The sequence below is a fragment of the Esox lucius genome, chromosome 9 (assembly GCF_011004845.1).
Source record: "Esox lucius isolate fEsoLuc1 chromosome 9, fEsoLuc1.pri, whole genome shotgun sequence".
Lineage (NCBI taxonomy): Eukaryota > Metazoa > Chordata > Actinopteri > Esociformes > Esocidae > Esox > Esox lucius.
The window spans coordinates 6,483,479-6,498,676 of record NC_047577.1 but is presented as its reverse complement, the minus strand read 5'-3'; the positions used below and the strand labels follow the sequence as shown (position 1 = coordinate 6,498,676).

General features: G+C 44.3%; 2 protein-coding genes across 5 annotated transcripts; one reads left to right on the top strand and one right to left on the bottom strand.

Annotated features, from left to right (window-relative positions):
• Positions 1–364: 364 nt before the first annotated feature.
• LOC105031545 (lipopolysaccharide-induced tumor necrosis factor-alpha factor) lies at positions 365–2,966 on the bottom strand. Its single transcript, XM_010906029.5, has 5 exons — positions 2,848–2,966; positions 1,692–1,780; positions 1,548–1,613; positions 1,294–1,444; positions 365–1,039 (listed from the first exon to the last, which is right to left on the bottom strand). The coding sequence occupies exons 2-5, from the start codon at positions 1,777–1,779 to the stop codon at positions 934–936; spliced, it is 411 nt and encodes a 136-aa protein (XP_010904331.1). The 5' UTR covers position 1,780; positions 2,848–2,966; the 3' UTR covers positions 365–933.
• A 390-nt stretch (positions 2,967–3,356) lies between these two features.
• tekt4 (tektin 4) lies at positions 3,357–13,009 on the top strand. 4 transcript variants are annotated; one of them, XM_020049782.3, is made up of 7 exons: positions 3,357–4,383; positions 4,504–4,574; positions 5,200–5,343; positions 5,687–5,909; positions 6,109–6,263; positions 6,578–6,813; positions 11,627–12,428. In XM_020049782.3, exons 1-6 carry the CDS (start codon positions 3,844–3,846, stop codon positions 6,789–6,791), a joined length of 1,347 nt encoding a protein of 448 aa, XP_019905341.2. In that variant the 5' UTR covers positions 3,357–3,843; the 3' UTR covers positions 6,792–6,813; positions 11,627–12,428. The 4 variants fall into 4 exon arrangements, 3 of the variants coding, with proteins under 3 accessions (XP_019905341.2, XP_019905340.2, XP_010904330.2); XM_020049781.3 differs by having other exon boundaries at positions 6,994–12,428; XR_829693.4 differs by having other exon boundaries at positions 3,359–4,383; positions 6,578–7,145.
• The last annotated feature ends 2,189 nt before the right edge of the window (positions 13,010–15,198 follow it).

Below are 15,198 nucleotides of genomic sequence, written 5' to 3'. Positions count from 1 at the left end.
TTGAAAGGTGAAAGGAGTCCTGCAGGCAAATACAGGTTTTAATCCATTAGGCACCATTCATCATGCTGTCAATACTGATTGGTTTTCCCCAGTAACTGTCGAGAAAAGCATCCTCACAACAAGATGCTGCCACCACCACGTTTAATCTGCCTTTGCACAACATGCAGCACTCTTAACATTTGGCAAAACGGTAAGATTTGACAGACAGCCTTCATTTGTGTTTTACTATAAACAGAGATGTTCCCAAAGTGGTAAACAACCCCACCAGTCAACTTCCTTCCTATTTACATGTGGTAAATAGGGAGGAAGTTATTATTGCAATCCAACAAGTATGTATTCACCATTAAGAATAAGATTTTTCAAATGCAAATTTAAAACATTTAATTTTCCCAGAATTTGGGTTACACAATTTCAAAGCAAATAGTTTAGACTTCCTAAAACATTGTACATAGAACAACAAAAATACAAACACTAACAGACAACCCAAAACTACATGAAACCAATCCAGCCATGGCTGTCCAAGTAAACAGTAGGAGTGATGCCATTTAAACCATGTTCTTTCCTAACATTCAATAGTTTGGTATAAATACAGGTGCTGATAAATACACTAATTACAAGTGTGACAACCATCCCCAGTCTAATGGCTTAAGAGGGCCATCATTAACCATGCTAAATATTTATAATCTAAAAGAGCAATTCATAGTTGCAAAAATGTACTTCACAATCCATTGTGTAGTGCAGAACTAAAAATACCTAGTGATAATAATAGCGGAACAGTCACAACCCACCAGAACATAGAAAAACAGGTTTCCCAAAAAGGCTGAAGGAATGACACAGGACAATTACATTATAGTCAGCGTGACAACTGGGCAAGCCCACTGCACGTATAGCTCTGTACAGTACATTGACAGCATGTCGTCCACACAGGACCGTTCACATGCGTTTGTGGACGTGGATCACCCTCTTGCAGTTGGGGCACTGATGCGCTACGTCCTTACAGGATGCGACGCAGAACGGAATCAAACAGCAAGGCCAGATTCTGGGGAAGAGATGGAAAAGAGGAGATTAAGAAGGTTCTGGTCCCACACACAGCCAGAAATAACACCATGTACTGTAGGCCTTTCATGTAACCGCCCACCAAATCGGCAAACTCAATTTCCAAAGTTAATCTGACGATTGTAAAAGCACCTGGTTGAAGTGCCGCCTGTCTATCATGTAATAATAATAAGCACCGGAGGACACAGCACATAAAACAAACATCACTCTCTGAAGACCAGGGGACCGTTAACTCACAGGAGGATCCCAAGGATACCGCACAGGAACCAGGTAAACTTCCCGTTCTGGTGTGTGGTGTTGGTGAGGACCTGGACCTGACACTCAGGACACGTCATCGGGCCGCCCACTTCTGTCGGCAGCGGCTGCTGTAACACCACCACCTGGGTCACTGCAGAGAGAATACCGGTTGGAACCGGACCGATCCGGTCACGGCTTGTCAGAATCCCCACCGGTCTCGGTGACACCAGGGTTTGAGAGGGGAAACGCCTTACCGTAGGGACTGCACCCAGGAACCATGCCGTCCAGCGGGGCCGGTGAACACACGACGGTCGGTGTGCCTGAGCACAAGGACTCACTGTTAAAGCCTTGTCACAATAAAACTAGACCACGCCGGTAAACTATGAACCCGGCCTCACCTGCCTGGAAGCCATAGCCTACTGGAGCGCCTGGGTAGGGGGGACACGGCATATCCTGGGAAGGTCCGTTCTGCTGAGATTTCATCATACTGTCAGGGGAGAGGTGGGGGCATAATGGGGACAGAGAAAACAAGTGTGACAATAAACACACTCACACCCAATTCACATGTATAGTAGACATTAGATGGAGAAAACCCTCCAGTGACCAGAAACAGCCACTAGGGGCAGTAGACGGGTCAGCTAGGGTGTTGTGCACTTGGAAGGTGCATGGGCAACTAACGCTATAAAGACCCGTATTTTAGCCCATCGACTGACCAGCTAGCATGTGTACCAGCGCTGCCGCTCGTTTCAGTTCCTGTAACAGAAAACACCCTCAGGAGGTGGTAAAAGTCAGCATATATATTATTCTAGTGTCCAGGCACTCCGCAGCATGTCGTGCTTATGAACAGCTGGTAGTCATGGTAAATTGGCCACATACCCCAACACCTAGTGAGGTATTGCTTCAATATGCCATTGCACTGCTCTTCGTCAGACAGTTAGAGCGGCAATCAGCTTTTGCTGGACAGTACAGACGGCAGTTGATTTAATGTCCACACTCCCTCATAGTCAATGTGAATTCCGGGGCAACGGCCCAGTGTCGGTTGCACGGTTGCAGGAAATGACCTTACAGCCTCAGTAGCCCCTGACTAGATTCCATCCACAACTATCCATTGGCGAGACATGTCGTTTTGGCCAACAGGTACATAATCATGCATTTGATAGACATTTTAACCATTATCAGTTCCCCCAGGTCAAAAAGGTCTATGTGAAGCTGACCTAGACAACACAGCACTTCATTAAGGCCAATGGGGGGGGAAGAGCATGTTCCTTTTGGCTGACAATCCCACTTTCTAACCAGATATCATGTGCACCAAAATACAGGAGTCAATAATAGTTCATTGCCACCTTTTTATAAAACCCTGAAAATAAAAGATTTCAAAATGCAACTTGGCTACACAATATCAAGCATAAAATCTAAAATGCCAAACACCAGGAGGAATCAGTGATTGTTATTTCCTATTAAAAGAGGGGAGGGTACAATTTAGCACTGTAACACAACAGAAATCTGAATCACAATCTCAACAATCCGGGCATGGACATTAGGGTGCTGCTATACCTTAACCACTCGCGCCCAACCGATGCAGCACACTTCTCTTCACCGAGAAAACAATATACCAACGCCAAAGCCTCTTAAATAGACAGGCCATTCACTCACACCTGTAGGCACCTTCGGCTGATTGGTCCCCGCGAGGTTTTCTGTGAGTGCACTACTGTGACCGGACTTTCTTTAGGCGTGTGTGTAGTGTAGCCTAGCTAAAGCAGTAAAAAAGCGATGACAAGTTCAATCAGCTGTTTTGGCTGGGGCTATTATGAAAATGTGTACCATTGGGGATGCTCGAGGACCGTAGTGTTGAAAACTAGTCATGGCCATACGAAGCTTCATTACCGTTCTTCTAGCTGCAGGATATTATGCTAGCAGCGCTAACTCAGATTTTATTTTCAGAATAAAAGCCATCTTTGAAATATATAAGGCAACATAGTTAACAATTTAGTCTTTACAATTTATGTTTAATCTCTGTTAAAATATTGTCCTTGTCTTTTCATTTTTACAGACTAGATGGTTAACTATATTGCCTTGTAAATTTCAATGATGGCTTTTATTGTGTTAAAGAAAATCTGGGTGCTGCCAGCATAATATCCTGCTGCTACAATAACGCTAATGAACCCTCAGTTGGCCATCACTTCGTTGAAAAATCACGGAAAGTTTAACGAAGTGGAGATAGGTGGCCTGTAATAACAAAGGGACATTTTATATTTTAGCCGTAGATGCGGTTAGCCTAATATAAGTTTAGACTTAATGTGAGTGTGTTTGTTAAAATAAATGAAAATATGTGTCGGTGAGTGTGTGCTTGAAGGTTTTATCCTTCCACTATTTGCTGTCGATCAGCCGCCAGTATCGCGTGTCCAGTAAACACAGTGCGTCCTTGGAGACTGGTAACATGGCAACGAAGTGCAAAAACAGACTGGAGCTTCACGTCCACGCCGGTTTTGTGAACAAGCGAGCCACTTCAATATTGAGGCGAAGTGTTTTTAAAACCGACTTTGTCACAAAATGTCTTCCGGAGTTTTAGTTTCTAGACCCCATTTTGACAGCAGGGCTGTTGTCCAAGCGGCCGGACCGACCAAGCACACAGACGCAGACGCCGCAGTCACAGATGGTTTGTATCCCTCCTCCGGCTTGGCTACAGCGGGATACCGTTCGGCCAAATACACCACTGAGGATTGGTACGGAAATAATTTATCCACCCTTAACCAGGCGGTCGCAGATCGTAGCAACGCGGAGAGAATTCGCATTGAGTCCAAAACATTGTGCACTGAGACCGAAGCCGGAACTTTGCGCAGCCAAGCCGAAGGAACACGGCGCCTGGGCGAGAGGCTGCAGGACATGCACTTATGGAAGTCAGAGCTGCAGCGTCACATCGAACGGCTGATCGCCGAGACGGACCTCCTCCTGGGACAGAAGAGGAGGCTGGAGAAGGCGCTGGACGCAACTGAGATCCCGTTCGCCATCGCTACGGATAACCTGACGTGTAGGGAGCGGCGGCCGGGGCCCGACCTGGTCAAAGACCTCGTAGAGGAGGAACTGCTCAAGGTGATTTACAAGAAATCGATTTACAACAAGTCTTTGCTCAAGTTTCACTCAATACTTTTTACTCTACAGCACTTTACCCAATCTCAAAATAAGTCTTTTTTTTATTTTTATGTACGACAGGAGGTGGAGTTGATCAGGAGTGTTCAGGCTCTGTTGAAGAGAACGCTGTCTCAGGCTGTCAACCAAATAAAGTTAGTGGCATTTCTGGCAAAAGTTAAACACCTGCGTCCACCACATATTAATTTCAACCAACATTAAAATGTCCCACCTCAATAACAAACTACTGAAGAAGATAGCTCATGGAAACACCTTTCATTTAAGAGGCAGGCCTATTTCATGTGTAAAATTGTGCACGCTCAAGAGTAACATGTAGCCTAATGGGATACCCCTTCCACAGTAGCTCATTGGACGTGTTTTGTGCTGCAGCCCGCCGGGCTGGTCTATTGAGTAACAACAACAGAGTGGAAGCAACGTTCAGCCGTGGTGCGCATCAGAGCCGTTGCTAGAATCACAAGACATTCGGGGCTTAGCCCAAACCTCCCCGGACAGAAAGTACAGGGTTTTGAATGTACACGTCTACACTGTCATAATGCGCGATCGGAATTATGGATGAATACATATATATATATATATATATATATATATATATAATATATTTGAGATCCGGGGATATTCATAAAAGAGGCGGGGCTATAGCCCCGGACGCCCAGGCCTAAGGCATGGTCGCACAGTTAAGTGCATTTTGTTACAGTACAGTGCTAGTGCGCCCCCTACTGTCTCTTCGTGTGTGTGTGTGTGTGTGTGTGTGTGTGTCAGGTGTAACAGGGAGGCCAAGCAGACACTGGAGCTGGACTGGTCTGACAAGTACCAGGCCTACAGCCTGGATGACCAGTGTGGACGCTACGGCAACACGAGCACGGACACACAGCTTCACCCAACCTCAGCCAATGTACAGGACCAGTGAGTGTCTGTTGTAAATGCTCATGCATGTATATACACACACAGACAGACAGATACACACACACACACAAACACACAAACACACACACACACACATACAAGTGTAGTGGTAGTAGAACATGTTATTCCCATTCCTAATGGTGTTTTGCCAAAGTCTGGGCCTTTTTCAAAATGGGGGCAGACCCAGTGTTTTTCCATTCGTTACATTTTCCTGGTTTAACCACAGTGAAGAACAATTTTGTCCCTGTTCCTATAGGTAAACCTGCTCTCACACAAACACACACCTGATGTCTATCTTTACTCTGCGTAACTGTGTGTGTGTGTTAATTCTGCCCTCACCCAGCGTGTGTAACCGTGACGTCTGGGTGCGTGTCACCCAGGACAACCTGTCTGTGGCTCAGCGGGAGGAGCGGGCCAGCGCGGAGCTCCGGCTCCTGATGGACAGGGTCCTCCAGGAGACAGCGGAGGACCTGAGGGCGCAGTGCTCCCACGTGGACCGTGCCTTCAGCCAGCGCTGTGTGCAGCTCACTGAGGCCAAGACACAGCTGGAACTGCACCTGGCCCAGGTGTGTGGAGGGGAGAGGGAGAATGGTGTGCGTGCGTGTGTGTGTGTGTATGTGTATGTGTGCTTGTGTAAAATATGTACCGATAAACCCTGAGTTGACCCTTTCAGGCTGATCCTGTCTTAGCAGGAAAATGTGGTTGAAATGATCATTTACTGGTTGCTGTGATGTCATAGTTAAACGTGTGCGTGTTTTTGTGTAGATCCTGGAGCAGATTGGGGCCCAGGAGCGTAACGTGGTGTCTCTGAGGCAGGCGCTGCACGACAAGGAGGCCCCTCTGAGAGTGGCCCAGTCCAGGCTGCGTCAGCGCTCTCAGAGACCCCACATGGAGCTCTGCAGGGACGACCCCCAGCTCAGGTACACACACGCACACACGCGTTGACACAGCCGCTGTCAGGAGCGTACAGACCGTTCAGACACAAAGCCCTAGAGAATGAATGTGGATATCTGTCTAAGAACAAGCACTGAGAATCCTCATGGTGTGACATGCTCTCAGTCCATCTCTTTCATTCATTCCTTCTCTCTCTTTCTCCGCCCCTTCCTCTTCATCTTCCTCTCATTCGCACACTCCCCCTTTACTCTCTCACACTCGACTTCTCTCTTTCTCCCCCTCCTTCTCTCCCTCTCCACTCCCTCCCCCCTCCTCCTTCTCTTCTCTCCTCCCTCTCCAGTCTGGTGGATGAAGTGGACCAGATCTCCCGGAGCATTTCATCACTGCAGCGCCAGCTGTCTGCAGCGCGGAGCTCCCTGGCCGACCTGGAGAGGTCCCGCCTGGTCCTGGAGAAGGGCGTCGGCTCCAAGACCCACAGCCTGCTCATCGACAGGGAGAAGTGCATGGCCCAACGCACACGCTACCCCACTGTCATAGCCCTGTCGGGGTACTGAGAGGGGCCGTGCTGATGCTTGGGTGACGGTCTGTGTGTTGTGTCGTGTGGGTTGTTTAATTGTGTGGTTTATTCTACGCCGTCGGCCCGGTGTTACCAGTTGTATTGTGGCAACCAATAACTGCGTGTCTGTCTCTGCCGAAACTAGAGCAGGACCAAGTTTTATTCCCTCACACGCCCCCTTTCTCTCTGTCCTTGTTCAGTAGCCATCAGGCATCTGAGACGGCCTGTTCCTGAAGACGTACTGTCCTGTAGCTTTTCACCCGTTCACGTTTGTCAGATCTGTGGAGGAGGGTGAATGAGGAGGTAACAAAGAGGAGGTGGAATAAGGACAGGGGAGAGGGAACGAGGACAGGTGAGAGGGAACCCTATCCTGGGATGTGTTCAATATAACCTCCGTTCTCAAAGAGCTCTGGTCTAAAATAGTATGCTATACAAAGACCGTTTAGAACATTTTTGTTTCAATTGTTTGAAAGTAGAAATAGTTTAGTGTGAGTGCTGGAGAAACCAGTTGTTCTGGATGGTGGGTCTGGAATAGAGGTTACACTGGTTGAGCTGTCCGGGCATGGTAAACCAGCCATACCAGTGGAATCCAACGCCCTCTCCCTGGTGGAGCAGCAACATCTGTTTGTTGTTCTTGTCCTCACCTGTAATCCTGGTCACTGACCCTTGTTAAGTTCTTCCTTTCCTGGTGTATCTTGTCGGTCTTTGTTTGTTTGTGTCCATATGTAATGTTGTTTGGTTTTTGTTTGTGTCCATATGTAATGTTGTTTGGTTTTTGTTTGTGTCCATATGTAATGTTGTTTGGTGTTTGTTTGCACTTATTCTTTTACTTTCTAGTAGTTTTTATTAAAAGTCCCCCGTTCTCCCTGCACCTATGTCCTGCCTCCTAACCCCACTGATTGAATGCTACATGGGAGCAGCCAGGTTCTCATTATTTAGCCGAGTGCTTTGCTTGTCGCTGTGCTTGTGTCCATTCATCCTCTGTCTGACCTACTGGTTTTAATACACAGATATGTTCTCGGTTATATTTACTTTATAACCCTAAATATTGAACTACTTCTGAGTCTATAGTGAACTAGTCCTGACCAGAGTCTGTAGTGGGATCTATAGACTATTACTATAAAGGGATCTTCTGCTGGACCAAAGATGGCTGATATTACAGTGACTCATGGACATCATGGGATGGTCTGATTGCTGCCTGAGTCCTGCAGAAGGGGCACCCCAGAGAGAGAGAGAGAGACGTCCAGAATGATTACGGAGGCATTCCATCTCATTTATTTTCTGTCTCATGTCTGGACTAACCATTTGGCCTGAGACAGCCAGTGCCCAACTCTCACCACGTGGTGGCAGTAGAGAGCCAAGAGGCAAACGTTTAGTCAGAAGCAACTGGTGTTTGAAGGTTGAAGATTAAATGTGCATGTTACATGATCACCCCAAAGAAAATACCAAGCTCCTTTGAAAATGGTTCTAAAAAGCTGATCTCATCTTGTCCAAAAGTGACCTTGCCTTGTCTCAGACAGATCACCACCAGTCATAATCTCAATCTGTCCTCTATATTTTAATTGGCCAGAAGCAGTTGTCACTGATTTTGTCTTCTAAACTAATGATTGGTTTTGCAAGGTGGTACTTTTTCGCTGAATAGAGATGAGTGCACCTTTTAAAAATACCAATAACATTCACTTAGTCTTTAATTGAACAAATTAGGCCAAACTCAAATGGCGTGTTGGTATGCGTTTCAATGCTAAGCGCAAGCTTCCCAACATATCCGTTGTAAAGGACCAGTATGGAGGACAGTGAATCCTTGACGCTTTTGCAAGGACATACAAGCTTTAATCTGAGTGGTATAGGCTTAGCTGTCGGCATCCGTTTGTCTCAATATGCTGAAGGTCAAAACATATTTTCGTTGACTTGAACCAACAAGTATTCAGCCGTCCCTTTTTAGGTCAGCGAATCGCCGGTTGTGCGATAGCCATCCTGACTTCCTCTGACGATGCAGAGAGCAGTTCCTCACGGGCAGCAGACAGATATGACATTGTTGCAGGTTTTGCATGTTCCTCATTCCTCATGGGGAAGGGGCGTGGCTTATTGCCCTGAGTTTGCTCGTCACCTGACATCTTCACACCAGAAGACACATCATGAATTCAAAATAAATATTTTGTATACTGAGGGGAAAAAAGGGTAGATTTAGGCAGTTTGGTGACAAATATGGCAGGTACACTAGTCAAGTCATGTCAAATGTATTTATAAAGCACATTTAAAAGAAAGAAAGAAATATACAGAGAAGGACACAGGGTGATTGAGTTTTTCCTACTTCTTTTTTTGCAAATGAAATGAAGACAAGACAGACACAGGACAAGGGAATCATAACAGTACAGCCAACACCAAACTATAAAAAAGCTAATATGTATTGAACGTGGAATGTCTCTGATACCACCAAACGGTAGTGACCCTCGCACAGCGAAAAGGTTTTGTGTTGGAACGGAATACGCTCTTTTTATTAGGATTGCCTCTTGTCGTGGGGAAGGTTAAGTAATACACTATATCACACCAATTCATCTACACCTAAATCCAGATCGAAAATTACACCTTAGGCGATTTTCAAGTAACAATGTAATATCTGTGGAAAATGTTTCCGATGGGTTATAATCTTTTCTCTCTTCATTTACCAATTAAAACCTTTGATGTTCCAGGAGGTGAATGCAAACTCATATTGTTTACACATTTTATGGTATCTTACATTACAAATGGCTGAGTAAGAAGATAGTTACTGGCTTCAGAATGTCAAAGGTCACACATATTGCCTCAACATCTGAGTAGCTTCCCAAGAAACACCTCCCCAAAACCATCTCCCTCTCCTTACATTTTAAAGGCTGGTTCAGCTTATAAAGACATTATAAATGTTGGTTAAAGGTAAGTGATTCGGCATGCTCTGGCCTTTAAGTTTGTGACGAGTTTAAGATTGTGGATGCTTTGGCCTGGTGGTCAATGATAGGTAGGCCTGTCTCTATCCTAGGCTGTCAATTCTGTTTCTTCAGCTCAGCTGCTTTCTCCTTTAGTTTATGAAAGTCAATTTCAAAGTTGTCTCCATTGGTCTTGATGGCTTGCACCAGAACATTACCTGTGTTGTAGAGATTAATTGTAATGACTCCCTTCAAATTGGAATTAAAAACTTTACTCAAATGCTTTAGTGACATATTGCCTTCAGGTGTAGCAGAAATGCAGTCAAGGGCACTATGGTAAAAGTCATGTAAGAAAGCTTGTTCACTAAAGTTTGTGTAATTTATTTTAGTGATAATGTGAGGTTTGGCCCTCTGGATGCTAACATATCTGATACATGCAATGGGGCAATGGTCACTCACATCTGGTGGAAAAACATCACTAGCAACATATTTATCGGGTGCATTTGTTAAAATATAATCAATCAATGTAGACTTTGTAGGCATCTTATGATTAGGCCTCGTTGGCTTAGTGATTAACTGTGTGAGATTTTGCTCAGCGCAGAACTCCTTAATACCACCAGAGTCCTGTGTTTCCCAATCCAAGTTAAAATCTCCAAGAATAATCACTTCAGATGACGTCAAAGTGGCTAAGACGTCAGTTAACTGGTTAAGATTACTTCTTTTTGCAGAGGGTGGACGATATACACCTACAATTGTTATATCGCAGTTGTTTCCTAATTTAAGACTTAAGGCTAGCAATTCAAATTGTTTCGGAACGGAGACAGACTTTAACAGCGATACTGAGAGATTGTTCTTTGTAAAAATGGCAATGCCACCACCTTTCCCCCTCCTGTCTGCCCTGAATACACTGTATCCCCCCAACTCAATATCTGCATTGTTTATCTTTTTTGTTAACCAGGTTTCAGATACCATGAAGATGTCTGGATTTGACTGAGATACCAAGTTCCTAATTTTATCCAACTTAGACAACAGACTACGTACATTTAGGTGCAAAAAAACAAGCCCCGGACGATTTTTGAAAACGCAAGTATCGTCAGTATACCAAAGATTACTACGAACAGATTTACTATCCAAGTTTCGTTTCCAGAAGTCCAATTTAAAGTCATCTAGATGGGTTTTGGAGGTGGGCACTGGAACAGTCCCTGTGTGGTAGAGATTCTCACTGACAACTCCCTTTATATTATTATCTTGCCCACAGACTTTGATCTGAATTCCGTCCTGGATGTGTCTCTCTTTAGCGCGGCGGTTGGTGTGAGCCGGGGCACCACGCCGAGCTGCCAGGTTTGCTGTGTAGAAAACCAAGTTGGTGGCATTGTTGTTAGCCAGAGCTCGGTCCACCAACAGAGTCTCTGGATTTTCCCTTAAGTAGTTCCGTTTGGAATGTTTCCTGGCAGCCTTCGAGATCATACCTTCAGGATACGGGATCTCCATGGCGTTGACCCCGCTTGTACTGGTCACACCTGTTGTTGGTGGAGACAAGAAGGTCTCTGCAAATATATTAATCGTCCATAATATTGTTCCAGTGCTCTCATTAGGTTTTACATAGTGTTTCCTTTTAATTGTTTTAGTCTGTCCAGTTAGGCACATCAAGCATCCGTTCCCTTTCCGAATTTGGCTTTGGACAAACTTTCCTGACACCCGGAATATTTTAAACAGTCCTCGGACCATCCTCACATTCAAACATATATACTTATCTTCTCCGTGTGTTTTCGTGAGCTGCTGAATAACCAAATCTTAGGACTCGCTCTCACACGGACGGACGGACGTACAGGCGCAGATGCAATCTGTCAATCTCCAAATAGCCAAACGTTGTTTACTCTACTACTCTGAAGAGGAATGTCTCTGCGAATGTCTCTTCTCTCTTTTGTTTAAGTGTAACCTGGATGTGGACCTGAGGGCCCAGTGCTCCGATGTGGACTGTGCCTTCAGCCAGCGATGTGTACAGCTCACTGAGGCCAAGACACGGCTGAAACTGCACCTGGCCCAGGTGTGTGGAGGGGAGATGGAGAATGGTGTGTGTGGGAGAATGGCATCGGTGTGTGTCAGAAGCATTGAAAAGAATGCCTACCATGTTATGGCATGTGTCATTTTAGGAAGACAATGTCACAGGTTTTTCAAGTTCTTATCTACTGGATCTTACATTTTTGTCTGTGTGTTCATCTTTCACTTGAAAAGTGAAAAATGCATGAAGTGAAACGAAAACGAAAGGGGAGAGCACTTCCTGCTTTCAGGCCTGTCAGTCACATAAAAATTATAGAGTAATTGGTGAACAAGGAACTACAATACTTTTTAACAATTAACAATACTCTTTCCTGCATTCAAACTGGTTTCCGACCAAATCACAATATCATTACTGTCACAGTACTTGTTGTAAATGATATTGCTAATGCACTGGAGACAATAGAAAGTGCTGTGCCGCCATGTTTGTAGATTTGTCTAAAGCCTTTGACACTGTAGACCATGCGGTACTTTTGAGTAAGCTGTCAGCAATAGAACTGGGATCGGATGCCTGTCGTCTGTACATATAAATACTTATGGATCTGGCTGGATGATAAATTGTCTTTTAAAATACATGTTGGTGAACTCAGTAAAAGGCTAAAAATCAAGCTAGGCTTCCTCTATAGAAACAGATCATGTTTTACCTCTGCATTTAGCAAATAAATTGTGCAAGCTACTTTTATGTCAGTTGTTGATTATGGGGATATTATCTACATGCTGCAGCGCCCTTCTATTACATTTTTTTTTTTACTTCTTACTGATGCGTATCAATGTAGTACAGTGCATATATGCAATATACATTATTTTTGTAGTAGACAAAGCATGCAAAAAAGTAGCCAATCAAATTTGAATAATAAATAAAGCCAATCACGTGTAAATAATTACAAACGCGTCATTTTAAATATGACCAATACAGAAATCATGTGCACGAGACCGACGTATGAAATCGCTCTGCAACTGAGACGACGAAGTAAATGTCATCCAAGATTTTGAAAGCCATCAGATCCGCCGTGGTAAGGACTTGTACGGTACACAGTCGATCAGTGATGTATTTTTGCTTTAGGTCAATGTGTCGGTGGTGCGGTTTGGCGGAACTCCCTCGTTAACTGGTTTAGTTAGCTAGCTAACCTTTATCTAGCTAACTTTAGTGTTCATGATTTTTGAGTTTCGGAAATGGTAGCTAGTTCAATTGTAAAATGCGGGTGGGGAAGCTGACATCAAGAATGGTAGCTAAGTTTTTATTTTTGTCTGGCCAGACTTGTGGACAGTAAAGCAAGGGAAAGAGTGGGAAAGTTCCAATGTGTGATACTACAGCATATATATGGTTTAAAAAAAAAAAATTCCGATGATGCCTGGATGAAATATTATTTTGCTAAATGTGTGTGGTGTGTGGGGTGGGTGCAGCCAGGAGTCTGTCACGAAACAATTTACTCACACTTGCACAAATGTCCTGGCCAATGTAGTACAGTTTGGGTTGGCTTTGACTAAATGACCAATTGGGATTCATCATTTTAGGACGTTCCATGGTTCATATCATGGTTTCTCATGCAATTTGTCACACAGGGCGCATTTACATTGTTGAACAAGCCTTTTGGAAAATAAATGCTAAAATTATAGTATACCCACTTATACCCACTCAGGGCAACATTACACCACAGGATTTGCCTTTCACACCCCTAGGCCAGACCGTACTTAAACATTGCAACGGGCCTGATCATGAGGTGCCCCAGAGGGAGAAAATCTGAGTGGCCATGTGTTCAGAGTGGCCATGCCCAAACAAAAGCAATAAGGAAGCTGGCCATCTCCGTCTCCTGTCTGGACTAAGTTGGCCTGAGACAGGCAGTACCTACTTCCCACCACATGGGGGCGTTAGAGTTCCAAGAACAGAACAGGGTCTATCCTAGCAACAGGTGTTGTCAAGGTAGAAGATTGAGATTAAAGATTACATTCACCTCATCTTCAATTGAATACATGGACTGACTTTTAAAATGTGACTTTTGACCAAGCCTTCCAATCTCAAACATATTATACTGTGAAGCTCCAGTTATGGACATGATCTTATCACCACTGCTCACTTTCACTGTCTAGCTATCGATCTATTACTTTATCTACCTATGTATTGAAACTTGTTCATTTATAATATATAATTAAAGCAATATTGAACTCCTTCTCGTTAACCTGGGAACACTCCAGATCCTTTGTTTCGGACCTCCACCAAGAGGACAAAAGCTTCAGCCCTTCCTGCCTCTGGTTCAGAGTCTGAAATCACACCACGGAAGCCTGGGGATGTGAGTGGTATTCGTTTCTTTTGTTGCTTCATCCTTGATTCTGCCCAAAAAAAATAAAAAATAAACCTTGAGCAGGAGTGAGTGTGGTTAGAATCAAGGACAGGGCTAAAAGACAGAGACCTTTCTTGTCTCAGAAGCCACCACTCAAAGATGTTTGGATCTACTGATAAGGAATGCGCATTGATTATGGAATGGGTATTTGAATTGCGTGCCGTCTAATTTGGCACACCGACCTAGATGAAAGTTGTTGCTCCTCTTTGATGGAAACTCTCCAAACGGTCATGAGTTGGCAGTTAAGATTTGATGAGAATGCTGAGTTTTGTTGATGCTTTTGAGGTGTTCAAATTTGACGTCCCTCGCTCAAGGACACAATAATAGACAATTGCTTCTCACGTTGGCCTAAGGAAAGCAATCCATTTGTACGTCAAATATTCACAAATCAGAAACTAAACTGACTACACTGAAACACATGCAGACTGCCATTGTAGTGAACACACACACGCACACACACTCTACACTGTCTCTTTGTACTGTCTCAAATACACTGTCTTTATCCGAGATGCACTCAGAAGTAAAAGTATTCCACTTCTAAAAGCTTCAAAGTATTCCCCTTCTAAAAGCTTGAAATTGTAGTTGCTGGGTTGAATGAACACATCTAAAAGACTGAACACATCTTAAAGACTGAACACATCTAAAAGACTGAACACATCTAAAAGACTGAACACATCTTAAAGACTGAACACATCTAAAAGACTGAACACATCTAAAAGACTGAACACATCTTAAAGACTGAACACATCTAAAAGACTGAACACATCTAAAAGACAGCCAGTGGGACCGCAGAGGGACGTTGAGAGGTTTGAACTTGGCGTTCATACATTCTGGCCCCTAGATACCCCCTCTCCTTCTTCTCTCATTTTCCTTCCCTCAATTTCTCAAGACATCTATTCTCTCTGCTTCTCTCTGAATGACAGTTCAAAGCTCACTGTAAAAAAAATAAAAATAAACCTGTCGAAGAGACCTTTAACCTGGAATGAAAAGTGGAGTGGAGGAGAAGTGGAAGAGCGGAGGTGTGCATCAGTTCTTGTTGTTGCCGTCTGTCTTTGAGGTTCCAGGCTGGGAAGTGACAACTGGTGATGTTAAAGGAGCTTTATGAAAT